The sequence below is a fragment of the Phanerochaete carnosa genome (genome assembly GCF_000300595.1).
Source record: "Phanerochaete carnosa HHB-10118-sp unplaced genomic scaffold PHACAscaffold_3, whole genome shotgun sequence".
Lineage (NCBI taxonomy): Eukaryota > Fungi > Basidiomycota > Agaricomycetes > Polyporales > Phanerochaetaceae > Phanerochaete > Phanerochaete carnosa.
Window position 1 is genome coordinate 3,672,723 of NW_006767630.1, and position 25,601 is coordinate 3,698,323.

The 25,601-nt window shown below is 52.6% G+C and overlaps 8 protein-coding genes across 8 annotated transcripts; 4 read left to right on the top strand and 4 right to left on the bottom strand.

Annotated features, from left to right (window-relative positions):
• Nucleotides 1-753: 753 nt before the first annotated feature.
• PHACADRAFT_207415 (uncharacterized protein) lies at nucleotides 754-2,338 on the top strand. The gene is made up of 5 exons (XM_007393845.1): nucleotides 754-859; nucleotides 914-1,260; nucleotides 1,320-1,395; nucleotides 1,451-1,753; nucleotides 1,811-2,338. The coding sequence occupies exons 1-5, from the start codon at nucleotides 810-812 to the stop codon at nucleotides 1,911-1,913; spliced, it is 879 nt and encodes a 292-aa protein (XP_007393907.1). The 5' UTR covers nucleotides 754-809; the 3' UTR covers nucleotides 1,914-2,338.
• Nucleotides 2,339-2,372: 34 nt separating this feature from the next.
• On the bottom strand, nucleotides 2,373-2,821 carry PHACADRAFT_253059 (uncharacterized protein). Its single transcript, XM_007393846.1, has one exon. It carries the CDS (start codon nucleotides 2,790-2,792, stop codon nucleotides 2,379-2,381), a length of 414 nt encoding a protein of 137 aa, XP_007393908.1. The 5' UTR covers nucleotides 2,793-2,821; the 3' UTR covers nucleotides 2,373-2,378.
• A 129-nt stretch (nucleotides 2,822-2,950) lies between these two features.
• PHACADRAFT_253061 (uncharacterized protein) lies at nucleotides 2,951-5,650 on the bottom strand. The gene is made up of 11 exons (XM_007393847.1): nucleotides 5,595-5,650; nucleotides 5,524-5,548; nucleotides 5,376-5,466; nucleotides 5,035-5,325; nucleotides 4,784-4,979; nucleotides 4,340-4,725; nucleotides 4,012-4,259; nucleotides 3,879-3,957; nucleotides 3,621-3,819; nucleotides 3,168-3,565; nucleotides 2,951-3,114 (listed from the first exon to the last, which is right to left on the bottom strand). Exons 8-11 carry the CDS (start codon nucleotides 3,954-3,956, stop codon nucleotides 2,995-2,997), a joined length of 795 nt encoding a protein of 264 aa, XP_007393909.1. The 5' UTR covers nucleotide 3,957; nucleotides 4,012-4,259; nucleotides 4,340-4,725; nucleotides 4,784-4,979; nucleotides 5,035-5,325; nucleotides 5,376-5,466; nucleotides 5,524-5,548; nucleotides 5,595-5,650; the 3' UTR covers nucleotides 2,951-2,994.
• Nucleotides 5,651-6,239: 589 nt separating this feature from the next.
• Nucleotides 6,240-7,518, bottom strand: PHACADRAFT_117686 (uncharacterized protein). The gene is made up of 3 exons (XM_007393848.1): nucleotides 6,556-7,518; nucleotides 6,402-6,498; nucleotides 6,240-6,345 (listed from the first exon to the last, which is right to left on the bottom strand). Exons 1-3 carry the CDS (start codon nucleotides 7,273-7,275, stop codon nucleotides 6,245-6,247), a joined length of 918 nt encoding a protein of 305 aa, XP_007393910.1. The 5' UTR covers nucleotides 7,276-7,518; the 3' UTR covers nucleotides 6,240-6,244.
• Nucleotides 7,519-8,481: 963 nt separating this feature from the next.
• On the top strand, nucleotides 8,482-8,874 carry PHACADRAFT_182902 (uncharacterized protein; the record flags this gene model as incomplete). The annotated part of the gene is made up of 1 exon (XM_007393849.1): nucleotides 8,482-8,874. One exon carries the CDS (start codon nucleotides 8,482-8,484, stop codon nucleotides 8,854-8,856), a length of 375 nt encoding a protein of 124 aa, XP_007393911.1. The 3' UTR covers nucleotides 8,857-8,874.
• Nucleotides 8,875-14,350: 5,476 nt separating this feature from the next.
• On the bottom strand, nucleotides 14,351-14,749 carry PHACADRAFT_61058 (uncharacterized protein; the record flags this gene model as incomplete). The annotated part of the gene is made up of 1 exon (XM_007393850.1): nucleotides 14,351-14,749. A coding segment is annotated over one exon (399 nt), but the record flags the coding sequence as incomplete, so codon positions are not given.
• A 7,151-nt stretch (nucleotides 14,750-21,900) lies between these two features.
• Nucleotides 21,901-22,588, top strand: PHACADRAFT_253069 (uncharacterized protein). Its single transcript, XM_007393851.1, has one exon. It carries the CDS (start codon nucleotides 22,210-22,212, stop codon nucleotides 22,435-22,437), a length of 228 nt encoding a protein of 75 aa, XP_007393913.1. The 5' UTR covers nucleotides 21,901-22,209; the 3' UTR covers nucleotides 22,438-22,588.
• Nucleotides 22,589-22,628: 40 nt separating this feature from the next.
• Nucleotides 22,629-23,612, top strand: PHACADRAFT_253070 (uncharacterized protein). Its single transcript, XM_007393852.1, has one exon. It carries the CDS (start codon nucleotides 22,783-22,785, stop codon nucleotides 23,455-23,457), a length of 675 nt encoding a protein of 224 aa, XP_007393914.1. The 5' UTR covers nucleotides 22,629-22,782; the 3' UTR covers nucleotides 23,458-23,612.
• The last annotated feature ends 1,989 nt before the right edge of the window (nucleotides 23,613-25,601 follow it).

Sequence of the window (25,601 nt, forward strand, 5' to 3'; positions counted from 1 at the left end):
TGCATACCAGGTATTTGATTTGCCCACTTGTCCTCCGACTGCTTTCTAGAGCTACTACCCGGTAACGTGACCTTGTCGAATAATGGCCGCAAACTCACTCTTAGTCAGGAAGCACTCAGCATCTTCCACTCACTCCAGTCGACACCTATTGCTCAAAAAGTTACTGAAGCGGTCAAAGAATTTGTAAAGGCTCGTCAGAAGGCTGCTAGGAAGACTTCAGGCACAGGGGCGGATGAGATGGGCTTCGAGGTCAAGGACAACAGTCCCAATCAGTAGTTGCACCAGTATGTTGCTGTCTATATCATTGTTACTAGTGTCCAACACTGTCTCTTGCTAGGTACGAAGGAGAAAATGCAAGTTTGAAAGCCTGCCGGGCGAGCTTGGGGGTGGACAAGATTTTGCTAGGCCTGCCCATAGTCCAGACGTTTTGGGGGCCGAAGGCCCCGGGGCCTGATTTTGTCCGAACGTTTTGACCCAAAATTGCCCCTCCTGTCCAGACGTTTTTGGTAAAATTTTGGAAGGCCCAAACAGGCATCTGACCCAATTATCAGGGGTCCTACGATGGTGGTTGCAGATCCACATTGCATGTGGTACCGCAGTTTCAGTCCGACCATCTGGCGAGCTTTGTTTCACAAAATGACCAATCTAACGTGTTTCGTATGGAGTACCTGAAGCGTACGGAACACTACGGAACATCAAGAAAGACCTCATCCCATCAGATTCCATCCCATCTTATCCGATTTTAGAACTGAGCTCGCCTCAAATGCTCAAATAGCAGCCATCTCTGGACGGGAGGTGTATCAGCAGACATGTCCACCATTTACGGATTCAAAGATTTGGAAGTCACAAACCAACACCGGTCAGTATGCCTGTAAACCCGTACCAGACGCCCAGGAACTCATAGAAGCTCTAGGATATATCCAACAATCGACCCGACCACACACTTCAAGAAGAAAACATACAAAGACAAGGTTGTCCTCGTCACCGGCGCGTCGCGAGGTATTGGTCGGGACGTCGCGCGCTATTATGCTCTCGCCGGCGCTTCGGTGGCCATCGTCTCCCGCCATCAAGCAGCGCTTGAGGAGGTTAAGGCCGCCATCCTCCAAGAGGTCCCCGGCGCCAAAATCCTAGTCTTTGCCGTTGATGTCAAGGATTTCGATGCTGCTAATGCCGCTGTCAACGCTACTGTACGGCAATTTGGTCACTTAGACATCCTCGTGGCCGGCGCGGCCGCTGTCACGCCAGCGGTAGGGGCACAGAGTGAGTTTTCTTTCAGGATCTGAGGTGGAAGAAACCTAGTTGAATCCGAAATACAACAGAGATCGGAGAAAAGGACCCCTTGGAATGGTGGAACACCTTCGAGGTCAATGTCAGGGGTACTTTCAACTTCGTACGGTGTGTACGCTCTCAGACTAGTGGTGCACCTATATCTCATTGTCCATTACTCCAGGTCGGCCATTCCGCAGCTCGAACAGAGCCAGGGATATGTCGTAGCTGTAACCGCTGGTTCTGCTCACATGATCTTCCCGGGTTCAAGTGACTATTGCATCTCGAAGCAAGCGGTCGACCGCATCGTCCAGTTCGTCGTGGCAGAGCACCCACGAGTGAAAGCGCTTGCGTTTCATCCCGGTCTCATAGAAACCGAACTGTCCCGCAGGTTTGGGATTGAATTTAAGAGGCCGGATACGACTGAGCTTCCAGCGGCAACTTTGTTACACTTGACATCTGGTCAGGCTGATTGGCTTAGCGGAAAGTAAGCAAGGTTCTCCCGCATGACAGTCACTCGATCGCTTATTCTTTGTCATTATAGATATTTTTCCGCTAACTGGGATCTCGAAGAGGTGGAAAAGAAGTGGAAAGATAAGATTATCAAGGAAGACGCGCTAGTCAGCAGGCTGAATACGCCAAGCTGAATACTGTCATCGATCTAAGCAATCTACGTACACCATGTCTGCCTGTAAAAAAAATCCGCTCCGTAGGACAAGGGTGTACACTTCTGGCAGAGCCAACTAGTTGGATCTGAAGCCAGACCTTTCGTAAGCCGTCCAGTTCTTGGTGAACACAGACAGCACGGCCGCCACTCCGCACTGCCGCTTGTGTGTAGACCAGTGTATTGTTTGATGATCCTAAGACCATGCTTAGCCTTCGAAGCTCGGGTACCAGGGCCCGAGATGCAAACTGACCTTCGAACAGTACTGTGCTGCGCAACAACCTGAGCACCGTTTAAGTTCAGGTCCCGTCCTCGCACAGCCAGGAGCCCTGCAGATTCTTGATGATATGTCACAGAAGTCATCATTCGCGGTGAGGATGTCTTGTAGCTGGAAAGGTATGATCTGTCCGAGGACACTCGGTGAGAGGATGCGCAATAAATGCGTGAATTAGTGTACCTTCATAAATAAAACGTCCTCCACAATTAAGCCGACGCCTCCCTCTATTAACTCCCTCTTGCTCGCGTAGAGAACTGCGACTGTATACCCTATGTGGGGCTGAGCTCCCTGGTAATGCAGCCGTTTCTCGAGGTCCTCGCCGTTGCAGTAAATGTGCACGTCGCGCCGGCCTTCCATGTCCGTGGCCACCAAATGTAGCTTGTGAGTCATGGCATCGACTTCTGTAATCTCGCCCACAAAACACCAGGGGCGAAGCGGAGTACCATCGCTGCCGAGATACTTTCCATCCGGTTGTCCTGCAGTAGGACAGCCTTCGAACGTCGGAAAGGGGATTCTGTCTCGCAGATTAGAGCCTATGCCGGCACGAGGAAGACGTGGTAAGAGCGGGACTTCGACAACTGGCATAGCGGAAAAGGTATGGGTCAAGTACGGAAGAGCGTCCAAATAAGAGGGGAACCCCTTTCCAACGGCGCTAACCCGAGGTCCGACGCGTTAGTTCCACCAGAAATTGATTCCATTCCCGCTAAGCATCGACATTGGCAAGCAGATAGTGTGGCGAGATCGTCTTGTATGAGATTTAGTTTACAGATTACATGCTTTGTCGTCCTTACGGCGTCTCCTGCGGACGTGCCACAAGCTTGTTCGCGCTGACCTGTCCACTCTTCAACCTCTCTAAGCCGTCAGGGATGCCCAAAAGACCGTTGGGAAGCACTTCTACATTGTTTGGCTGTCAAAACTGGTCAGCGGCTGGTTATACGGAGACTAAGTGCCTACACCCACCTTGATATCGCCGTTCGCCACCAGCTCTGTCACTTTCTGGTACAGACTAATGCCCACCGGTCTCTGTTCCGGGACGTGCGCGCTCCCGAAGACCTGTACGATCCTCTTCCCCGATGTCAGCTTTGATGTCTCGATCGCTGGTGGGAGCCCAATGACGACCTGCCCGCCGGGCGCAACGACTTCGTAACAGAGATTCTGCGTGTCGGCGTCCGATATAGCGTCGTATGCGACCATCACCGGCGTGCTAGTAATCTGCTCTATGGCCGTAAGGATATCAGAGTGCGGGATGGACCGGTCAATGACATGAGTCGCGCCGAGGGACTTGAGGTAGTCTTCGTTGCGTTTCGAGGCGGTGGTGATAATAGGCGAAAATCCAGATATCTTAGCGAACTGGATAACTAGATGGACAATCGATATCACGCATGTTGCAGGAGACATATGAGCCGAACTTACCATGTTGTCCGAGCGACGATGACCCGCCTGTCACGAAAAGGGGCTGTCCGTGGTACTTGTCTCTCCCACCCTCTTCCCATGGTGGATACAATCCGCAGCCGCCATAGGGCTCGATATGTTTGTTGTAAAGTCCAATGGCAGCGGTAGCCATCGTAAGCGGAATGGTGGACGCCTGGTCGAAAGTGAGGTTCAGTGGAATCTGCCGACGACATAAATGAACCCTGCTGTTTACACGCGTTTATGATGTGGCAAACGCACCTTTGCAGCCAGCTCTTCAGGCACTGTAGTGTACTGTTGAAATGTTGCTTTGCGGCTGGTGAAGAATCCTTGGTGCATCCTACCGCCAACCCCTGTTAACTCGACGCCGCGGAAGTAGCATATGATTACCTACGTCCTGTCGCCGACAGTGAACCTGGTGACACCTTCGCCAACCGCCTTCACAATACCAGCGCAGTCGGTCCCAAGTACAGCGGGGTAGTCCTTAATGATTCCGGCGAAGTCATGATCTTGGATCTTCCAGTCGACCGGGTTAAGAGCTGTTGCCTGTATTTCGACAAGAATCTCGCCAGGCTCTGGTGAAGGTATGCTGCTACTTCCGAGGCCGAACTTGCCTAGACGTTCAAGCAAGAAAAGACACTTCTGAGAGGGTGGCATTGATAGTGGCGAGTAAAGAAGTTAGTGGGAAAAAGGAGCGGAGGACTGAGTTTTCCACCGCTCACCTTTACTACACATTTATACCTTGAATTTTTGCGAGCGAGGCTGAGTCACGACGTGAGACAGTTCTCGATCTTGTGTAGCAGGAGGCATCCTGGCCTAACCCGTGATTCCCGTCCATAGCCGTGATCTCGGCGATCTGGGATCGGACGAGCCCGAGTTGGTTACCGCAAGCCCGAGCGAGAGATTTAGGTCCGACCGGCGTCGGCGGGGCCGTTACAGCCAGTTGCAAGACGACAGCAAAACGATACAGTAGGCCACTTTGAGTGACTGATGCTCCGACCTAGATCTGGAGCGAGATACAGGGCGGCTCATCGGCCTTGTGAGCGCTAAGCGTGAACGACGGTGAACCGCTGAACGAGTCGCATCCAGCTCCACAACCCCAATGCCTCTGCTTTCTTATACTGGTCAACATTCGGCGACACATTCCTGAATAGCACAAGGCGCACCCGCAGTCAGTATTCAACATGAATATTCAACGCCTACGGCGGTGCACGGCAAAGCGCTACTACGTGTTCAGAAATAGAAACAAATCTAACGGACACTGAAGTACTTATGGTGCATCATGTGCACTGACGATGAACTCTCGGCCGTTTGCTCTGACTGAACGGCGCCCAGGGTCTCGCGAAAGAGGTTTGCGCATGTCTGAGGATACACAGCATTGGTCAAGGACCCTGAGGAAAAGCGTGTTGTCACTCACCGAACGCATCCTCTTCGTCCTTCGCCGCTCTTCCCATCCCTAGACTGCCATAGTACTCCCTCACTCTTCTATACACGCTATACCCAAGCCTTTCGTACATCCCAATTGCGACATTATTCGTACACCGCACGTAGAGGTCAACAAAGTATCCCCGGTAGGTCTTGTCCGACACGAGCTCAAGCAGGTCGATCATTTTGCGCGCGAGACCGAGACGGCGATACTCTGGTGCTACTGTGAGGGCTGTGATGTGCCCATGCCATTCCAAACTCTGGCCTTCGGCTTTGCCAAGGACTGCGAGAGTTTAAGCTGGAAGACATGGCAAGTGGAGAGGTTAAACGTACTGTAGCCCATCATGCGACCGTTGGGTGCCTCCTGCGCGGAGCAGAGGTCGGGCCATCTCGCAAGGTAGTTTAAGTAGAAGCTGATTCCATACTATCCCCGTCTTCTTGTCATATACTGCCGCATGGAAAAAGTGGGATTGGCGCGTACGGTTTCTGTCCAGATGTCCAAATTGCTACTTAAGTTAGTATGCGATATAGCGCGAGCAATGCAGCGCATACATGTTGTTGAACTTGAACAAATCAGTCGCTCTGAAGGGTCGCAATATGCTCATGACAGGGGGACAGCTGAGGAGGAGGGTAGTGAAGGTCAGACTCACAGCAGGCTGCAGGTCGCAGGCATGCTCATTTCGGGCGGCAAGCGCAACCCTAACCTTGGAGCTTTCGACTTGCAGAGCGAAATAGGAAGGGCGCATCAAGGCACACTCGAACTTTGTGGCGTGCCATGTTAAACGCCGGAACAAGTGTTAGAGACGTAAAATTTTTAAAAGTCGATTCCAGCAAAACGAGGATAAAACGATGGCTGAAGCTAGTAGAACAGCTTGAAATCGGACGCGTTACCGCTGTGCCATGATTTCTGCAGAAGGCTTCGACAGCATGAGAGGCTCGTTACACCCTTGGGCTCTACGAAGTATATATGCATGGAATACTGGAACTTGCGCCTCGTCACAGTAAGGTCAACTACAATTCGATGGTTGATCCTGGCTAGAAAGTGAGCTTCAAACTGTCCCTTTAATCGTAGTACGCCTTCTCTTCAAGACCCCTTCTAAACGCCGCCTGGCGATGTAGCGCGAACATCGACTGGCGCAAACTGTACAGACAGGAACCTGTCAATCTTCGAATACACGCACGTCCAAAATGCCAACCAGGATTTACCTAAGCTGCTCGTAGTAATACTCCCGAAGCTCCCGATGTTGTCGTAATCGCAATCGCTGGTGAATCATGACAAGCATCGTCGCCGTCACAGCCATGGCTAGCGAGTTGCAAGTATAAGAGAGCGTTAGGCGGTATGGAGGGAATTGAACGTACAAACAACAACCACGACAATTGTAACGGCGTATTGCCAAGATTTTACTTCGCGTGGAATGCCCGGCGGATCGATACAAGTGCTTGCAACGCAATTGTACTGTTTCATCAGCTTCAGTCAACCGTCCTCTAGTAAACGTACGCGCCAGCCCCTTACCGAACGACATTCTTGGTCCATCGTACAATCTGAGCCTAGCAATTTCGTTGAAAAACACTGCAACGCAGTAGTATCGCAGTAGAGTTGGGGTGTGCGACAGTTGTGCCTCACGATACGATTCCCAGACTGTTGGCCATCAGACCCGACATCAACGTACGTCGTATCATCGACGATGCATCCTTGGCCGAGAGTCACGTTGGCCCACCTACGCCGGCTGTCAGCCTCGCATCCGGCGGCGCAGGAAAATATTACGTACATGCAGAGCGAGTTCAAGCAAACCGCACCATAGAAGTTTTGGTTGCTCGCGAGCGTGACATCTTCCTTGGGTGGCGCACATTGCTCGTCGCGGTTCATCTCGCACGAATCGCCTACACTCCGCACACCTTGACATCCGCTCCCGTCGTCGGGGCAGAACGAGCCATGGTCGCACAGTGGCGGCAAGGGGTCGCTGACACCATAGCCAAACGGGAACTCGTCGCGTCGGCACTGCCGCGGTCGACATACGCCATTATTTCCGTTCAAGAAGGCAGTGGAGGTAGAACAGAATGTCTTATCGTCGCATTCAGTGACAAGCTTGTGCGTAGACGAGTCGATGTGGGTGCTATTTGTCGAGCAGACGCCGCCGGCGGTAATGTCGCCGCAGAGTACTGTGGGTAATGAGGCGACCAGAGCGTAGAGAAAAATAGGCAAGTTGAAGTACATCTTGACAAACAAATTCATCGGAGGAGCGGTACTATTACAACCTTGGCGCAATCCATTATTGCAATACAAACGGCTCAGTCAGCCGGCTGGTTAGGTTTTTTTTCGATAGTCGGTCTGTTTTGGTACGTTGTATCACTTGCCATATTCTGGGAGGAGCTCGTAAGTCGCCATATAAACACACTGATGCAGGCCTCCGCAAATCCAAGGTCCTAATAGAAGCGGATTGGTGATGTTCTTGACGAGGCTTGTGGTGGCTCTTTAGCTTTTTCGGACTCATGAAGCATAGAGCAATGAAACATACTGGGGGAGCTGTGCACGTCATACAAGGAATCTCCAATACTTTTCAAACTTCGTCCAGTCCCGGTCTGTGAACAACGTCAACGCCGACGCGGCCTTGCAGAGTCCTTGATGGCGATCCCAGTCCAGATTTTGGTGCTCCTATACAAGTCGGTGTCAGTGCATGCGAGAAACAAATCATACAAAACGAGAATACCTGGCTACAATACCGGACCAGCCGACACGATGAGCATGTCATCAAGTCCTCGCTCTTATCACAGTTCTCAGCAGCACAACGCGCCGGATGGAATCCCCATAGCGCACGATTTGCCGATTGTAAATGCCGGAGCGAGTGAGGCAAGATCTGTTTAGTCGCTAGCCAGAGGCGATGCAATATTAGAAGTACCACTATGTCGTCGTCCTCCTCCGGTCCAAGCCCCAGATATCCCTGAGGAAACTGGTGCTGCAGTGCATAAAATACTGCGATGGTGCTTCCGGGCTTGACCAAGCCTTTCGCAAGATGTGCCCGTCCACCATCCTGGCTGAGGCACTCCAGATGCACCGTCCTTGCCGCCATGTCTTTGACATTCAGGATGAGCTTCTCGGTCGAGTCCACAGTAACTATTTCGCCTAGAAAGCACCAGTGCCGTTTCAATGACGCCAGGATAGTCCCGTCAGTCGGGCGGCTGTAGTAGCGGTCGTCGAATTCTCTTTCATGGGGGCAGTCGCCGAAAGTGGGGAAAGAAACTCGGTCCCGAAGGCTGGAACATACGCCAAGATTGCGGTCGTTGACCGTCGTTGTCATGATTGACTGTGATCTGAGCGAAAGCGCGTCGATGTCGCAGCAGTGGTGGTGGTCAGACGCGAAGAGTGTTCAGCGCTTTCGTGCTCACCGCGGTGGGAAGTCGCGGACGCGTCAGGGGAGCTTCCTAACTTCGTACTCCCATCATGTCTACCACCGAACTTCCCCAAAAGCTGGGCGAAGGCTCTGATCTCCAAGACCGGATTAGTTTCCCCACCTTCGCCGACTGCCCGCAGCTAAGAGACTACAACGACGACCGGTATTTCACTTCATCTGGGTCGTATCTTCGGCATTGGTGTTTTCTAGGCGAAATTACTGGCATCGCTACGTTTTCAAGACTGGTTCTAGATGTCAAGGATACCGCCTCTCGGGAGGATACGCGTGTCGCATGCTACGACAACGATGGCGGGATGAGCTTTATGAGGAGAGCGCGACCTCCCAAAGTCGGGGATACCGTTGCAGTGTTGTATGCCCAAACCAAAGCATTCTTAGATGGATCCATTGGCATACGGGTAGAATAAACCAGGTGCATCAAGGTATGGACTTCTGTCGAAGGTCTTGGCTCGCATGGACTGAAGACCTGTGCAGTTCATCCCACATAGGCTGCTGGACTTGCTGGCAGCCAACGACGCGCTTTGGGGTCCTCGTCCAACCATGTGCTGTGTGCCAGACTGCGGCGAGACGGAAAACCTCAAGCAATGCTCAAAACGCCACTTGGTTCGCTATTGTGGCGCAGTATGTATCATCTACTGTCTCGAAGATTTGTAATCTGACCCTTGTGCGATAGGAGCACCAAAGGACCGACTGGTCCGCTCATAAGGGCATATGTGGCGCAGCGACCGCTCTTCCTTTGTTCACAGGAAAGGACTGGACAGTATACAACCGCCGGTTCGGTTTTCAATGAACTTTACGGTTTGAGCTGAGACGTTGGGATAAGGACGACTAAGCTTATTCGTTTCGTACATTGGTGAGTAGTCTCCTCTTTGTTTCGACCTTATTGCATCTCTAACCGCTTGACCTCAGCCACCTTGAAAGCATGTACACGACTTCTGCGCCTCTCATTGACACACGTAGCCGCATTCTGGGAGAGTATTTGGTCCGTGAAGTGCGATTTCAAAGTCTGCCCCCCTCTTGTTACCTTCGACACAATAGCCCTACGTCCTCCCCTCTTTTCTTTTTTTCTCTGGTTCTGGAGCTATATTCTCCTTGACCACGTGAAACCTGCGGCCACTAAGCCTTTCCTGACGCGTTCGGGCCAACCTCCGTGAAGATCGTACAACTCAGCATTGACGTCTCAGCGTATACCTTCACGAAGCCCATCACAGATGATATGTATCAGACTCGCGTTCTGTCGTTCACCCTCTCGGACGACATCGTTATATAGACAACCTCGCAGTCTATCTCTCTCGATGCACCACTACTACGGAACTCGCCATCTCAATCTCTGTAGTGGAAAACTATTCCTCATTTCCCTCGTTTTCCCGTGCGTCTTTCTCCTGACAACCGCCGTCCTGCGACCAACGATCGCTCAGCTAGGCCAGCCAGCTCGAACGACAGACGCCCATCTCCGCCCGTAGCAAGTGGCAGGCAAGCACAGCTACCTTCACTTGAAGACAGTCGATCGAGTGCGAAGGGCGAGGCATCAGCAAGATCGTTACTGCCTGCCGATGCAAGGGGAGGTTCACCTCCGTCGCCCGTCACCCTTGCTCCGACGAACTCTTGCATAGCAGGAGATCGCCCTCCAAGACCTGATGAACGACTAGCAGGACCTCCTTGGTCCTGATCCTTGCCCACGGATGAGCGTCGTGGAATCATACCCTGACGAACTGCATGCGAACGTCGCCGTCTAGGCGACTACTCGACCAACGTCACAAATATCTGTCTCCTCGTGACCGTGGTCGTGACTACATGGACTGGGGCGAACATCTGCTGTATGACATCTCCATCGAGATCACCACCTTTGCAGAGATAGGATGAGTGCCAGCACTAACCATGGTTGTTCAAATGTCTGTCTCACTGACTACTCGTACTCCTGACATTCGCTGACTGGCTCGATTGCAGCTAATTGTCGGGGCATGACGAACTATGATGCTTGTTGTACTTCCGCTGTCGCATCTTGTATGTCCGTTCACCTGTGAGTTGTCTAATCAATCTTTAATCACACATACGTGTTCGAGGTTATGCTATACATCGTCGTGGTATCTATGGCCGCTTTCTCCATCGTACACTTGTACGAGCTCCCTTCGAGCGGAATGGACGCCGGGCGTAGATGATGCACAGCATCCTTTCCGAGTCTCGGAAGCGTCAGGAGGAGTGACGCTCGTTGTCTACTGTCCACGGCAGCGCTGTGCACGAAATATCAGAGCAATAAAGCCAGTCTTCTTAGTCATGCAATTAATCACCAATTGAGATCCCGGACAGAGACGATGAGCATGCAGCTCATTCCCACACCCGATGTGGCTGCAAAACCTCGTTTTGGACGCAGCCTACGGACAGAGCGGTATGTGTGCGTGTTTCGAGACATTTCTGCTGCTTTACTCAGGCTCTTATGATCTCTCTAGGTCGCATATATGGTTCTCCGCTAATCTATACACCGCTCATTCCACATGTACAGCAGCAGACGGGATGCCCTCAACGTATGTCAACTCGGAACTATTGCGGACCTAAGCCACCCCGCCACCACAAGCTCAGCAGAAGCATACCAATGCATGCTCAATGGGCGGACTATGGCTTTGGAAGGTATACTTTATACATAACATTCCAAAAACTCCGGATAATCTAATTCATTCTGCTGTCAGATTCTTTATGTGGCTACCTTGCTCGCTTGTTGTCGTGCAAAGTCTGAGTCGAGCCCTGAGCTGGGGAAAAGTCATGCAGTTCAGTTATTCTCGCGTTCTCGTACTAGGCGATTTCGTTCTGTGCCGGTGATTTATTGTACTGGCTGAGATCCAGGTAAATATAAGTGGTCAGCAATGCACGAAACGTGCGACCAGATTCAGATGAACATCCCCGCGGCTACAAGGCGCCCATAATTCTTTATGTGCTGTAAGGCTATCGATGGCTGGATTGAGCGAACGTACTTGTGAATCTGTAAGTGTGTCACTCATACAATTTTCGAAGGATTTCTAACAGGGACATTTAAGTGCAGCAAGCAAGCCCTCCCGCGATCTTGACTTCGGCTACGTAACCGAACGAGATACTCAATGATTAGTGTTTGATGGCCAGCTGTCAGTGAAATACACATCCTCGGAGTAGTATGCGTAAGGCCACTTGAGCAGAAATTAAATCTGAATATGAAAATCCATAGGCCGTCAGTTGGGTCACAACCGTTTTGGCCCCCAAACGTCGATCTCTCGAAAATCCATTGAGCGTGAATGAAAAATACACCGCATTTTCGCAGACAACATCAATACTCAACATTCTTCAAGTTGCCACGTGCCATGTGGCGGCTTCACCGTGGGCACTGCTTACCTATCGCCGCACGGCCCAAGTATCGAGGCCCGGAGTCTTCCCAGTGCTCGTCTTGTCTTGTCTCTCTCTCCTCTGGTCCCCTATCCAGTTGCACATCCGACAGCGATTTTTTACTCTGATTATGTCCACCCCGAACACACAGCCAGGGTCTGGAGATCGAGATGCTTCAGCTATCTCTTCGCGCTTCCAAAAGCTTTGGAGGGATGCTATTCTGAAGTACAACAGTGTTACGGGCTCTGACCTCCGCCGTTCACCTCTCTTCGACAAAATGCCCAATGCAAACTCCGTCGAGGAACTCGTTCTCATTCTCGAGGAACACGAGAAAGGCTTCAAGGCTTTTCGCGCCCATGGCGAGAAGGCCCGGGCTGTTATCGCACCGATATTTACCCTCACGAAGCTGTTCGTCGACGCCGGTGGCGAGATAGCTGCGGCCTCGGTGCGTGCTCTTTCCATGCTGATTCTGCTCCTCTCACCTACGAACAGAGTGCGGTACCCGGCGGCAAGGCTATTTTCGCAGCGTTCGGGGTCCTTTTGGAGGTACGTCTGTCATTTTCATCTTAGCCCCGCCGATTTTTCTTCTCGAGCTAACGGCCCGCAAGGCGGCTGAGAAGGTTAGCCAGCGCTTCGATGCGCTCGAGGGACTTTTCTCCGGGCTCGGAGGAGTCCTCGGTCGCCTTCACGATCACCTGCAATCGTGCACGGTGCTCAACACCAAGTTGGAAGACATCTTCGTCGGGGCCCTTGTCCAGCTGCTCAACGTTCTCGCCATCTGCACGAAGTACGTCAGAAAGCAGATGTCATGGCGTAGTCACTAGCACGATTTTCAGGCGCGCAAGTAGGAAATATTCACATCTGAATCATGTTGAGCCCCGTTCCTAATTATCGAGACAGAGGACTACAGCCGAGCTCTCCTTGGCAACAAGGGTGTGAAAAATGCCCTTGAGAAACTAGACGAGCTGACGAAGGAAGAGCTTTTGGTTAGCGCGGCTCAGACGCTTGTTGTGGTGCACGGCATAGCAAACAAAATCGAGCTGGTCGGCGATGACGTTGGGAAACTAAGCAGTGGCGTCAAAGCTGGTATGTCATCATCGCATTACAGCGCATCTTCGCGTATTCTCATCCATGCAATTCTAGTGCATGATAATCTTGCAGATCTGCGAAGCATTGAAGCCAGAGCTCTCAGTCTACATCGTAAGGACGGCTTCTCTGGAATATTCACCCCAACTCAATTGGACCTGCAGTCGACGAAGACATTAATAAATGGTTGGCTCCCCCCCGACCCAAGTCGGAATCATGAACAGCGTCAAACTTCATTTTTGGATGGCACATGCGCGTGGTTCTTCGATAGCAAGTTTGAGGAATGGAAGAATAGTGATAATGGCGTGTACTGGATTCATGGGAATCGTGAGTGTTCTTCTTAGCTGCGGTCGCAGTTACCCACTAACTCTGCGTTGTAGCTGGGACAGGAAAGAGCGTTCTTTGGTGTGTACATCTTGGTTGACATGCTTTCGGTGCTAATGGTATGCTGCAACAACAAACAGCTCATCTATCATCAAGCACCTCTCGTCCGTCTCTGGCCTGCATGTGGCCTACTTTTACTTCGACTATCGTCGTGCTGACATGCAGACTGTGATCGGCCTGTTGGCATCTCTGATTTACCAACTTGCCACTTGCACTGAACAGTGCCACCAAGTTCTGAAGCAATTTCGTACAGAAAACAGGACAAAGTTAAGCCCAACCAGGGAGCTTCTCCTTGGCTGCCTAGAGCGTATACTACAGGTTTCCTCCGAGACGGTTATCGTCATTGATGCTCTTGATGAGTGTCCGAACTCCGTCAGACGAGATGAACTATTTCCTACCCTCCACAGACTTGTATCAAAGGACGTTGGGAGTCTCCGCATTCTTCTGACAAGTCGACCTGAGTCCGACATCTAGAAAGCCATGGCTGGTTTCCCTGCACATCAGCTCAGGCTTCACGATGCTGATGCACACACTCGTGACTTAGAGACATACATATCTCACGGTCTTGCTGGGGAAGATTACTCAAGCTGGCCGGGCCACGTTAAAATGCTTGCTCGGAAAGAACTCATGTCAATGGCAAATGGCATGTATGTGAAACTTTTATTTTGTTTATTTTATCGCAATTTGTTCTAATATCATGCAAGGTTTCTTTGGGTCAATCTCCAGCTCGATATGCTACGCAGCTGTCCTCCTAGTGATATTCACATCGCCTTGACCAACCTTCCCAAGACAATTTCTCACACATACGAGCGTATCCTTACAAGCCTCGAATCAAACGAAACTATTGCGAAGCGAAGGCAGCAAATATTCCAGTGTATTGCATTTGCCAAGCGGCCGCTTTCACCTTCTGAGCTTGTGGAGCTCCTTGCGGTCGACTTCTCAGCTACTGGAAACCCAAAGGCCACTTCCAATCCCCATATCACAGACTCAGAAAGCTTCCTCGGCGCCATGTGCTCTAGCTTTGTGGAGATCATCGACAACCGTGATGACACAATCAGGTGTCGTCGTCTTGTCCAGGACAGTTGCACCATGTTCAAGAAGGGCGAGCCCAACGTCGACGTGGCCTTGGTGTGCAGCAATATGTAGTGGTGTCCATCCGTCTTCAATTTGTGCGTCAACAGCTGCGCCATGATCGAGCAGGGCACGAGCAATGTTGGTGAGGCCGTCTTCTGCGGTGGCGTGAAGCGGAGTCCATCCATATCTGTAAAGAATACTGCTCTCTGCACCTTGGCTGAGAAGTAACAAGACAACGTCGTGATGCCTTCGGCGTGTAGCGGCAAACAGAGGCGTCCCGATAGAACCTCCCGAAGCATTGATGTCCATTCCCTGAACCTTGAGAAAGGCTAGAACATAACGTGGAAGCCCCAGATAGGCTGCCCAGTACAGAAGAGATTGTCTGCCATTTTGATGTTGGGGTTGCGCCTTTTGCCAATTGAAGAAGTAGTGGGTAGCAGTTGGATGAAGAAACCGGGACAGCAAGCTGTCAATAGATTCAGCAACTTGGCCAGGAAATATATGGTCATTCCAATACCCCGCCGCATAGTCGGAAAAGGGGTGGCTTGGCAGTGGTGCGTCGGAAAGAAGGGTCAGGAGACACAATTTCGCCAGAGTGATGTGCGCCGATAGATCATCGATGTGATATGATATGAGAGAGGACGGTAATTTGCTTGTGATGAGAAAGTCTCGTGCAGAGGCGTGCACAAAGACGCACATAATCAGAGTGGATCGACACCGCTAGGTGTCGTTGCACAGCAAGGCCATATCGACATCGCGCGCACCCTTCTCGAGCATGGTGCAGCTGTTGACGCTCAGAACGAGGAGGGAGGAACACCGCTATATATTGCTGCACAACAAGGCCACGTCGGTGTTGCGCGCATCCTCATCGAGTACGGCGCAGCTGTCGACGCGCAAAATCAGACCGGATGGACGCCGCCACAGATCGCTGCACAACAAGGCCACGTCAACATTATACTCGCCCTTATCGAGCACGAAGCAGCTGTCGAAGTGCAGACTCAGGCTGGATGGACGCCACTACATATCGCTGCACATCAAGGCCACGTCGACATCGGGCGCGCCCTTCCCGAGCGTGGCATTCCTGTTGACGTACAGGGTCAAAACGGATGGGCACCGCTACATAACGCCTCACACCAAGGCCGCGTTGATATTGGTCGCGTACTTCTCGACCACGGCGCAGCTGTCGACGTACAGGGTCAAAACGGATGGGCACCGCTACATAACGCCTCACACCAAGGCCGCGTTGATATTGGTCGCGTACTTCTCGACCACGGCGCAGCTGTCGACGTTCAGAGCCGGAGCGAATCCACACCACTGCATTTTGCCGCACAAGAAGGCCACGTTGACATCGCGCACGTCCTTCTCGACCACGGAGCAGCTGTCGATGTGCAGGATGACGACGGGTTCACGCCACTACACTTTGCCGCACAAGCAGGCCACGTCGATATTGCGCGTGTCCTTCTCGAGCATGACGCGGCTGTCGACATGCTGGAAGAGAGCGGATCGACACCACTATACCTCGCTGCGCAAGAAGGCCACGTCGATATCGTGCAGGCCCTTCTTGAGCGTGGCGCAGCTATCAATGTGCAAGGTCCAAATGGGCAGTCACCGGTAAATGTAGCTGCATACCAAAGCCACGTCGACATCGCGCGCACCCTTCTCGAGCAGGGTGCAGCTGTCGACACGCAGGATCAGGGCGGATCGACATCGCTGCATATGGCTGCAAATCGCGGCCACGCTGACGTCGTGCTCGCCTTTCTCGAACATGGTGCGGCCGTCAACACACAAAATCCGAGTGGATGGGCACCGCTACATATTGCCGCACAAAATGGCCGGATCGACATCGCGCACGCCCTTCTCGAGCATGGTGCGGCTGTCGACGCGCAGAATCAGTGGGGATCCACACCACTACATATCGCTGCACAACAAGGCCACGTCGACGTCGCGCGCGCTCTCCTCGAGCACGGCGCAGCTGTCGACGCGCAGAATCAATGGGGATCCACACCGCTACATATCTCCGCCCAACACGGCCACGATGACATCGCGTGCGTCCTTCTCGAGCAGGGGGCAGCCGTCGGTGCGCAGAATCAGGCCGGATGGACCCTGCTACACTCTGCTGCAGAAGAAGGCCATGCCGACATCGCGCTCACCCTTCTCAACTATGGCGCAGCTGTCGATGCGCGGGAGCAGACCGGTTCGACATCACTATATGTCACTGTACAAGAAGGCCACGTCGACGTTGCGCGCACCCTTCTCGACCACGGTGCAGCTGTTGACGCACAGAATCAAAACCAGTGGACGCCGCTACACATGGCTGCACAAAAAGGCCACACCGACATTGTGCTCACCCTTCTCGAGCACGGCGCGGCCGCCAGTGTCGACGCACGGAATTCAGATGGATGGACGCCGCTACATATCACTGCACAGAACGGCCACATTGACATCGCGCGCGCCCTTCTTGAGCACGGCGCAGCTGTCGACGTGCAAGGTCAGCACGGGTGGGGACCGCTGCATATCACTGCACTGAACGACCACATCGACATCACGCGCGCCCTTCTCGAGCATGGTGCAACTGTCGACGCGCGGGCGCAGGGCGATCCGACACCACTACATATCGCGGCACAACAAGGCCACATCGACATCATACGCGCTCTTCTCGAACACGGCGCAGCCGTCAACGCGCAGGACGAGAACGGATGGACCCCGCTGGTCTCCGCGGCCTCGAACGGCCGCGTCGGCGTTTCCCGCGTTCTCCTCGACAACGGCGCGGACGTCGCAGTCGTAGACATCGACCGGGTACGTGCATTGAACGGCGCGGCGGCGGGAGAGTATACTGGGGTCATGCGCGCGCTTCTCGGCCACGACGCCAACATTCATGCAGAGAGCCTGTAGCACAGTGAACCTACGGCCCATGGACATAGCGAATAGGGCGCGCCGCACGTACGCTGTAAGGCCCGTAACCCGTACGTGGACGATTGCCGAATTGGAGGAGTTGCGGTGCTGTTGGAAGGAGATTAGTGGGGGTTAAGGACGGGTGAGCAGAAGTTCTGTCATGTACGCAAGGCCAAGGGCTCTAAAGCGGTGGTATGAGAAGTGGACGAAGAGAGATTCCGAGGGACGATATATCAGTCTGGTTGTATGTTTGTATGCTCGTTCAGCAGATGTCTCACACGTTCTCGGGAGAGAATACTCTGGAAAATCGTGCGCATATCTTGTCATTGCGGGGTAGGGTATTACGCTTCGGCAGTCCGCAGCTACTTACCCTGCCACATCCTGCTCGCCTTCAAGCCGGCATAGAACTCTGGTTAACATTGTTGAGACAGAGCACATCCCCGGTGAGCCGTCTTCATCAACCTAGCTCCCCTACGCCGCCTTGAAGACCATCTCGTCATCGAGCATTGTGGTGCCTATGCTGAGCTGCATTGCAGAACATAGGCGAGAATGGATTGCATCGTGCATGAGAAGATCGTAGTGAAGCAAACAGAGAGAATATCCACAGGTCTGTGAGCCTCATGAGTGCCGGGGATTCGCTACAGGAACGCGATGAACAGCCAAAGCGTACCTTTATGAAGAACTTCCTTCCCGCGATCCAACGTCGGCAGGATGCCTCGGGGCTGGTATTCGGCGATGTCGATGAAGAGGATCCCGACACGGATTAAAGGTAGCACAAGGTGACAGCGGCCTGGTAAGCGGAAACGGCGGCGTATGATAACTCGCTAGCAGGATATTTAGTCAGAAGGTCGCAGACGCGAGGCGGTGCCAGGAAGTGCCAGCAGAAGAACAGAGAGAATCATGCACATGAGCGGAGTGGTTGAAGAGATGAAAAGTGGGAGCGGGAAAGAGAAAGAGAACAAGTTGAAAACGCCGGCACTGCAACGCGTCCGTTTGACGCTTACAAGTAGGCCGGGATGTTTCCTCGGGTGTGCGTTCTTCTAGATCTCCTACCTGGCTCCCAGCTTCATAAGCATGACGAACAGAGAAAAGCTGCCGTCATCTAGCTGTCTAATATCGAACTCTGCTCCTAACGGAGTCATAGTAGGAGTACTTATCCTCGAAATGACCAGCTCATTGTTTGCGGCGACCTTAAGCTGAACGTACGCCGTTTCACACTGTCTCGCGACTTGCGATGCTGAACTATCCTAGTATTACTTTGAACTTCGCTCGCGCCACATATGCAAGCTCAATGAGACCAACGACTCCAACTCCTATCCTTTGAAGTTCTAGATTTCCGCACCACCCTGATTAATGCACCTGCAGGACGCATCCACAATATTCATGCATTTGGTCAAAGTCTCCATTTCTATGGCCTCCATGGTAAGGGCCAGAAGGTGCAGAATCACCCCGGTCGAACAGTGAGTCTTTGCCTTTTTGTTGACTCCAGGCTCACGGTATTATCGCTCCTCAGAGGCGTTAAAAGTCCGGGGCCCCGTCGCGCATCATGAGACCCTCCGTTGTAGTGATATCGCCAGTGTCTGTCGGAGCCCAAGGACGTGCCTAGAAGAGCGAGCTCTCGATCATCCTTTCAGAAAGGATTCTCCTCGCACCAAAACTCCATCAGATTCGGCCTCAAGGGCCAGGAGACCCGTTCCCGTAAGCGCCATCTTGACTTGACCCTCGACGAGGACACAAAGCGCACCCTCATCACCCGCAGCCTCATTGTCATCCTCTGGTTCTTCGACAAACTCGGCTTCCTCGATGTTGAGACGCAGGTGTTGAGCATGATCGCTGGAGATACGTGCGGCGCTATTATTTTGAGGACGATGCCATGCTAGCCGATAGATACAGTAGGTGTTGTCGCATAAATGGTGCCCGACATGGCTATCTGACAACTTGTTGCAGACGCTCTGAGTGGGCTGTGCTCGTCTCGTGGTCGTTATTATAATATAAACCTGTTGGCATTTCACACGTGTATGTGCGGAGATCATAGTGCCACGTAAGCCCTGGCTGGCTGTGCGGTCGTGAGCACCGTCACCTCTTCTTGTTACAATACCGTCTCCATCGATGGAGTCCGCAGGCGCAGACGTACCGGAAGAGCTTTTTGAGCACATCATCTGGTATGTCGAGATCCACAATGCGCACGATCCGGCACTTCAAAACATCGACTACGCTCAAGCTCTCGCTGCGTCAAAGCGTACCCTCGGCAGCTGCTCCCTCGTCTCTCGGTACTTCGCTAAGCTCTGTCGACCACGACTCTTCTACGAAGTTGTCCTCCGTACATTCGCTGATTTAGTCAGCTTCATTTCTCTTATCGATACCCCTCATCCTCCTCTTCCTTCGCCTGCATCCTTTGTGAACAGACTTCGGCTACAGCCCAAGCCTGACGACATTCCATGGCTACATCTCGTGGAGCAAGATCTGCGGCGACGTTTACAACGCAAGACAACGATTGATATTGATCTTGATGCCGCCTTCTTCCGTAGCAGCTTACCTGTGCGCTCGTTGAATCAGGGTTTACCACGCACGCTTCCGCACATCTACATCGGCATGAAGGTCCTCATCTTGCGAAATATCCGTTTCAAACGGGGCGAGGAGTGCGTTCGTCTTATAGGCGAGCTGCCGCTCCTTTCCATGCTCCGCCTCGAGCGCATCACCTGGGATACCCTGCCAGACGTTGCATGCTACAGGCGTGTGCACAACAGGGTGGGCTATATCCGGGTTATCGAGAGCGGCTCTGCGCTGTTCACATGGTTCCTTGTCGCGAGGATTGCGCACCAATGGTGGGAACCTGCGCGTACGGCGAGGCATACGAATCAGCTGGCGTTAAACTGGGACACCAACGAACACGATGTTGTCACAGACCTGTGCCGGTTATTCCAGCCAGACCCCACGCAGCCCGGCGCTGCTTCGGTGTCCCTGGTAGAGGGTAAGCAAGTTGCCTCTTCCCAGGACGAACTGGAGTTTTACTGGACGGCATTTCGCACCACGCCTGACATCGAGACGGATGTCTGCGAAGACGATTCTATGGCCAATTGTACGTCCTCTCTGCCCGCTTCACTTGTACGCCGCTGAACGTTATTCCTCAGCCATGATCCTCATGATTATCGAAGGGCGGCTCAACGAGGTCAAGACCGCCTTCATGCCCACGCTCTCCATGACCCTCGGCCCCGCACGCACTGCCCTCGGCGGCATTGACGGCGCACACCTGCTCATGCTCGAGCTCGATTTTGGCGCGGCAGCATCTCCGGCTCTGGATAGCGTCCGCGCGGACGTGTGGCCACGACTCACGGAGAAGCTCGTGACACTGCGGTACCTCCAGCGCATCAAACTCCTGTTTCCATCTCTGGAGCAGTTAACGAAGTTCGTGAAGCGGCATCATAGGGCCTTCGCGCCATTTGAGGGACCGGGAAAGGACCGAAAGGTGATGTATTATTACAAGGAGATGGTTGAAGAGTACGTCAGAGAACGACGAGCTAAAGTGAGCGATGTTCTCAAGAACAGGTGAGCAAGCACTGCTCAGTCTTGTATGGCAAGAGTGTCGGTGCGCTGACGGAAGTGCAGCATGTCTCAACAGGGAGAATGTGCGTCAGGCTCATGATGTATTTGAAATTTGAATACGGACGCATAATAGCCTTTTCCGAAGCAACTGAAGCTACGAGGATGCTGTACTTCGAAAAGTGTTGTTTTCGAACTATGTTATCATGTAGACAACATACTGAATGAGCGCGGCAGGGGACGAGACGAGTATAAACACTACTAGTAGGCCTGGTGCATCACTATGCTGACGTTCGATAACACTTGTTTCCCTCTCTGGCGATACTCGTTCTCTCTTCGGCGGCGTGCTACATTATCAACCAGTTCTGGTACGGATTTCGTGTCCGTCGGGGTCACCGCATTTCCCTTTATTGGTTTTCCGCTTGATGCGCCTATTCGTTATGTAAGCCGCGTCGGAGCAAACGCGTCGGGCGTCTCGCAGTTCTCAGCTCTCTATGTACGACGGCAGAATAATCAAGGTTAGTTGTGGTGTTCCTACTTGTGTAGACGGGACGCTGATGTAGCGTGGATTCCATCGTACTGTTTTATTTTTGCTCTAGTCAGGCTGCAATGTTAGCTCTCTTCGCACGGCGACAGAAGAACCTGGAAGTCATTGAACTCTGGGAGGCTGATGGCCGGGCACCCCCTCCTGACGATCGGTACCGCAAACAATTTCTACCGAGTCAGCACTGGGCTTGCGTTGAAGCCAGTTCGGACGCCCCGACTTGGATGCATCCATCTCATCGTCATGTTTCAGCGGCTGAGGTTTGGCGAGCACATCTTCACATGTACATAGCGGGCAAGATACTCATTTACTGGGCCATATATATGAGTGCTCGGTCGTGCCCAGGGGTGCGTCGTTCCTCAGCGTCAGCTCTGGGCGCCCGCTTGTGCACCAAGTTGCCGCTAGATCAACGACGTGGGCTGTGCGACAGTAAGTACAAGTAGAGAATGCTGTTGAAATGTAGCTCACGCGAAGCCTCAGGGTAGCCAAGCCCAGGCTTAGGTCCAAGTCTTGAACCACACTCGGGTCGGGATCGGGCTTCAGACCTTCAGGCCGAGCTTGCTCTTCAAGCCCAAGCTGGGACCGCACACTGCTACTGGCAACAGAGCTGACAAACCTCGTTTAGCTTACTAACTGGTATCTTTTCTTAGTCTCCCCAGGTATATCTTTGATCTCTACTCCTATTGCGAAAGAGATGAGACGAAGTTCGCAATAATCTGTGGTATCGCTCGCACTATCTAGGCTCAGAACGACGTGCACATCTTTTACTCATCAAGCGTCAAGGGTCGTTGCCGCTCTGGTTTTGGCATATTTATACTACGCTGCCTTCACGTTCTCTTGCACAATCTTCCCTCTCCAAACTTCCACAGTTGACGTTCCACGCGTAGCCAAGATGTCCACTCAGAAAGCACTATATCTCCTCGAGCCGAAGGGTCAGTACGCCGTGCAGGAGCGCGATATCCAGGAGCCTGGCCCTGGCGAGGTCCTCGTCGAGATTCATGCCACCGCTCTTAACCCGTCGACTGGAAGATTCAGGTATTCAACCTGCTCATCGAGGACTACCCTGCCATTCTCGGTACAGACTCCGCAGGCATCATTAAGAAGGTCGGTGAGGGAGTGACCAACTTCGCAGTTGGCGACAGGGTGTAAGTGCGCTGTATGTATGTGCAATATCCAAATACTTACAGCTACTAGACTCCACCAGGGATTTTTCGACAACCGCCATGCTACGTTCCAGCAGTACACCGTTGTGCCCGCAGAAATCGTCGCTAAGGTATTTACCTGGAGCTCCAGCACTCTACGCATAATCTGACGGTGCACTTTAAGATCCCGCCTAATGTCAACTTTGACCAAGCCTCAACCATCCCACTCACGCTTGCCACTGCCGCTATCAGCCTGTAAAACGGCAAGAAGGCGGGCGGAATTGCCCTCTCCGCTCCTTGGGAAGAGAGCGGCCGCAACAAGTATGCTGGAGAGCCCATCTTTGTCCTTGGCGGCTCTTCTGCTGTCGGACAGCACGGTGCACTCCATTCCCTACCTCGCGTCACATAAGATGCTGGTTATATGCATAGTAATCCAGTTCGCGAAGCTCTCCGGCTTCTCACCTATTATCGTGACGGCTTCGAAGCAGAACGAAGCGTACCTCAAGTCGCTCGGGGCGACGCACGTTATTGACCGCAATATACCGCTGGCAGATCTCCCCGCCTCGGTCAAGGCGGTGACGAAGAAGCCCATCAAGGTTTCGTACGACGCGATCTCGGAACCAGAGACGCAGAACGCCACATACGATGTCCTCGCGCCCGGGGGGGGGGGACATTGTTATGTGCTCCCGGAGGCGATCGACAAGGACAAGATCAAGTCTGATAAGGAGATCACGCGTCCGTACGGCAATGTTCACGCGCCTTCAACCCGCGATATCGGCAGGAGCCTATATGCTAAGCTGACCGGTTTGATTGAGGCTGGTGACATAAAGGTGTGGTCTTATGTGCACGTCGTACTGACTGGTACTAATCTTACTCTTCAGCCGAACAACGTCGAAGTTCTCCCTAACGGGCTTGCAGGAATCCCCGAAGGGCTGGAGAAGCTGAGGAAGGGTGTGAGCGCGCTGAAACTGGTTGCTCGGCCGCAGGAGACCATTTGAGATGCAATCTAGAGTCTGGGGATAACCAAGATGTATCAGCGTCACTCACACAACAATGCGAAGTTGTTCAAGTCAGGCTCTCGCTTTGATTCTGCGCCTGCACAGTTTGCACAACGGCTGGTTTCAAAAGCTGTTAGCCCAGTATGGCGATTGACGCACGATATCTACCTGATCATGTTATAGTTTTTTTTTTCAGAATTAAGAGTGCTACATACAAAGAGTTGTGTACGCTTGTCTATAAGTGTCTGCATGACGCATAAATCTGAGCGTCCAAAGTGACACAGGAATCCATGGCTCTAGCAATTAGTTCTGAGACAGTCTCAGTACTCATTGAGCGCGGCCGCGCCACAGCGGTCTGAGCGTCCCTCCCAACCAGGGCAGATCAGGGCCAACTCCATCCGATCAATGTCGGACATGAGTGGCTGAAAATCGTGGACAGGGGTCCCCGGCATCAAAAACGGAGAAATCCCACCGTTATCACCGTGCCTTGTGACCTGCAATCGCCTGATTCAGGTGTTGGTTATGGTGGAACGCTCAATGTCCTACAAATTAGAGAGCGAGAAGACTGATTCTGCCGTATTTTGAGTAAAGAATACCCGTATTGACAAGGATTGAACCACACATCACTGTGGTTAGCCGACTGGCCGGATGCTTGCTCGCTGGAAGACAAGTAGTCTGCTGACCTCGTTTGGAAGTTGAAGGTTGTGTTCGTGAATGATACTGCGAGGCAAAAGCGTCACAAGGGTCACTGGTAACGAGAAGTTTCGATGAGGAGATAGCTTTCGCTCGCCCCTATAAACGTACAGCGTGGATCAGACGACGCGGTGCCATGAGTTTGCCTCTCATGACGCTGCGTCACCAAACTGGCGGGCCTGCCTCGTGCATTTAATAAGCAGCTTCTCCGTCGGAGTACAAAACCTGATACCTTGCCGGTGGCTGATGGATACAGCTGAGATAGGGCGCTGACGTTCAGAAGAGACATCGTCAGGGTCTTGTGAAACTTGGTTTGGTATGACGAGTCTTGGGAGCTGTATGGCAGTGCCGACATTGAGGAAAGCGCTTAGCTCCGAATAACTCCGAGTCTGTTTCGCAGTTCTCTCTGTGCACTTTGAAATCCTGAGACCCAGTCACATGTATATCAAAGAATGGTACCAGACATCTGTTGAAGCGTCCAGTGTTTCCGGTCGGTAAGCTGGAAGGACGTGGAGTACTGTACTTTTACGACCATACCGGATGAAAGTGCCCAAAATGAGTTTTTCCGACAACTCACCAAAATCGCCATAAATCGAGAGAATATTATTAGCGGTGTCCGCGGAAAAGCGGTGTGACATGTGACACCCGGTACGGTCGTAAAAGTACAGTGCCAGGAATAGCGCTTACCGGTAAGGCCGAGTTTCTCGGACGCTGTGTCAGGAATACAGTTCAGTAAGGCAACTTGCCGATTATCGACTATGTGCGGGGGTCGGCCCGGTTTCTCCAAACATCGTTTTGCCTCTTTTGTTCCTTCAGAAATCTGCCAATCTGCCCCGAAAAAAGTTAATAGGAAGCACGCAGACAAACGCTTTGTCATGTCATTGCCCAAGTCCTGCGGACGGCGGTTGGCCATGCACAAATGAGACGGTAAGAGGGCACTGCACATGCACAAGGCACGGCTCTTCATCCCAGAAACTGATGGAGACTTCTGCAAGTGCAAGCGCTAGTCATATACGGAGCATCGTGAGGAAGTCGTGCAGAATGAACAGCTTCTCCTGCTGGTAACGTGGAAAAAGCATGGTGGCAACCATAGTCAACGGAAGCACGTGCCCGTCGTCGGGCTGTGTTAATAGAATCAAGCAGTGGACAGGTCTGACCGCATGTGTTGTTCCGTGTGCCGAGCTGAACACAGGTGGGTTACTATGCCGAGCAGCGTGCTCCATCACTAACGCTAATCATTAGTTTCAAGAAGGTTCCTAAAGTATCGATACAGTGGAGTGGCTGACTCTAGGATACGATGGTTTTCCTGAAAGACGATAATAAGTCTAGGCGAAGTAAGACGGGATGTCATGCATACTGTTCGCATCTTGCTACTGCCTCTTCTCCCAACAGCGCTGGATTTGGGCCCGCCGCACCGTACCCGCACTTTCAGCACTTGATCACCCAGATGC

What these genes read in the sequence shown, in the direction of transcription:
- PHACADRAFT_207415 (XM_007393845.1), top strand. Translation starts at nt 810, where the DNA reads ATGTCCACCATTTACGGATTCAAAGATTTGGAAGTCACAAACCAACAC. An exon ending in GCCAGCGGTAGGGGCACAGA is followed by an intron (nt 1,261 to 1,319) that starts GTGAGTTTTCTT and finishes GAAATACAACAG; the next exon opens with AGATCGGAGAAAAGGACCCC. An exon ending in GCTGATTGGCTTAGCGGAAA is followed by an intron (nt 1,754 to 1,810) that starts GTAAGCAAGGTT and finishes TTGTCATTATAG; the next exon opens with ATATTTTTCCGCTAACTGGG.
- PHACADRAFT_253059 (XM_007393846.1), bottom strand. Translation starts at nt 2,792, where the DNA reads ATGCCAGTTGTCGAAGTCCCGCTCTTACCACGTCTTCCTCGTGCCGGC.
- PHACADRAFT_253061 (XM_007393847.1), bottom strand. Translation starts at nt 3,956, where the DNA reads ATGCACCAAGGATTCTTCACCAGCCGCAAAGCAACATTTCAACAGTAC. An exon ending in CTGAAGAGCTGGCTGCAAAG is followed by an intron (nt 3,820 to 3,878) that starts GTGCGTTTGCCA and finishes TGTCGTCGGCAG; the next exon opens with ATTCCACTGAACCTCACTTT. An exon ending in TGGCGAACGGCGATATCAAG is followed by an intron (nt 3,115 to 3,167) that starts GTGGGTGTAGGC and finishes CAGTTTTGACAG; the next exon opens with CCAAACAATGTAGAAGTGCT.
- PHACADRAFT_117686 (XM_007393848.1), bottom strand. Translation starts at nt 7,275, where the DNA reads ATGAATTTGTTTGTCAAGATGTACTTCAACTTGCCTATTTTTCTCTAC. An exon ending in TGGACCAAGAATGTCGTTCG is followed by an intron (nt 6,499 to 6,555) that starts GTAAGGGGCTGG and finishes CTGATGAAACAG; the next exon opens with TACAATTGCGTTGCAAGCAC. An exon ending in AATTGTCGTGGTTGTTGTTT is followed by an intron (nt 6,346 to 6,401) that starts GTACGTTCAATT and finishes GCAACTCGCTAG; the next exon opens with CCATGGCTGTGACGGCGACG.
- PHACADRAFT_253069 (XM_007393851.1), top strand. Translation starts at nt 22,210, where the DNA reads ATGTCCACTCAGAAAGCACTATATCTCCTCGAGCCGAAGGGTCAGTAC.
- PHACADRAFT_253070 (XM_007393852.1), top strand. Translation starts at nt 22,783, where the DNA reads ATGCTGGAGAGCCCATCTTTGTCCTTGGCGGCTCTTCTGCTGTCGGAC.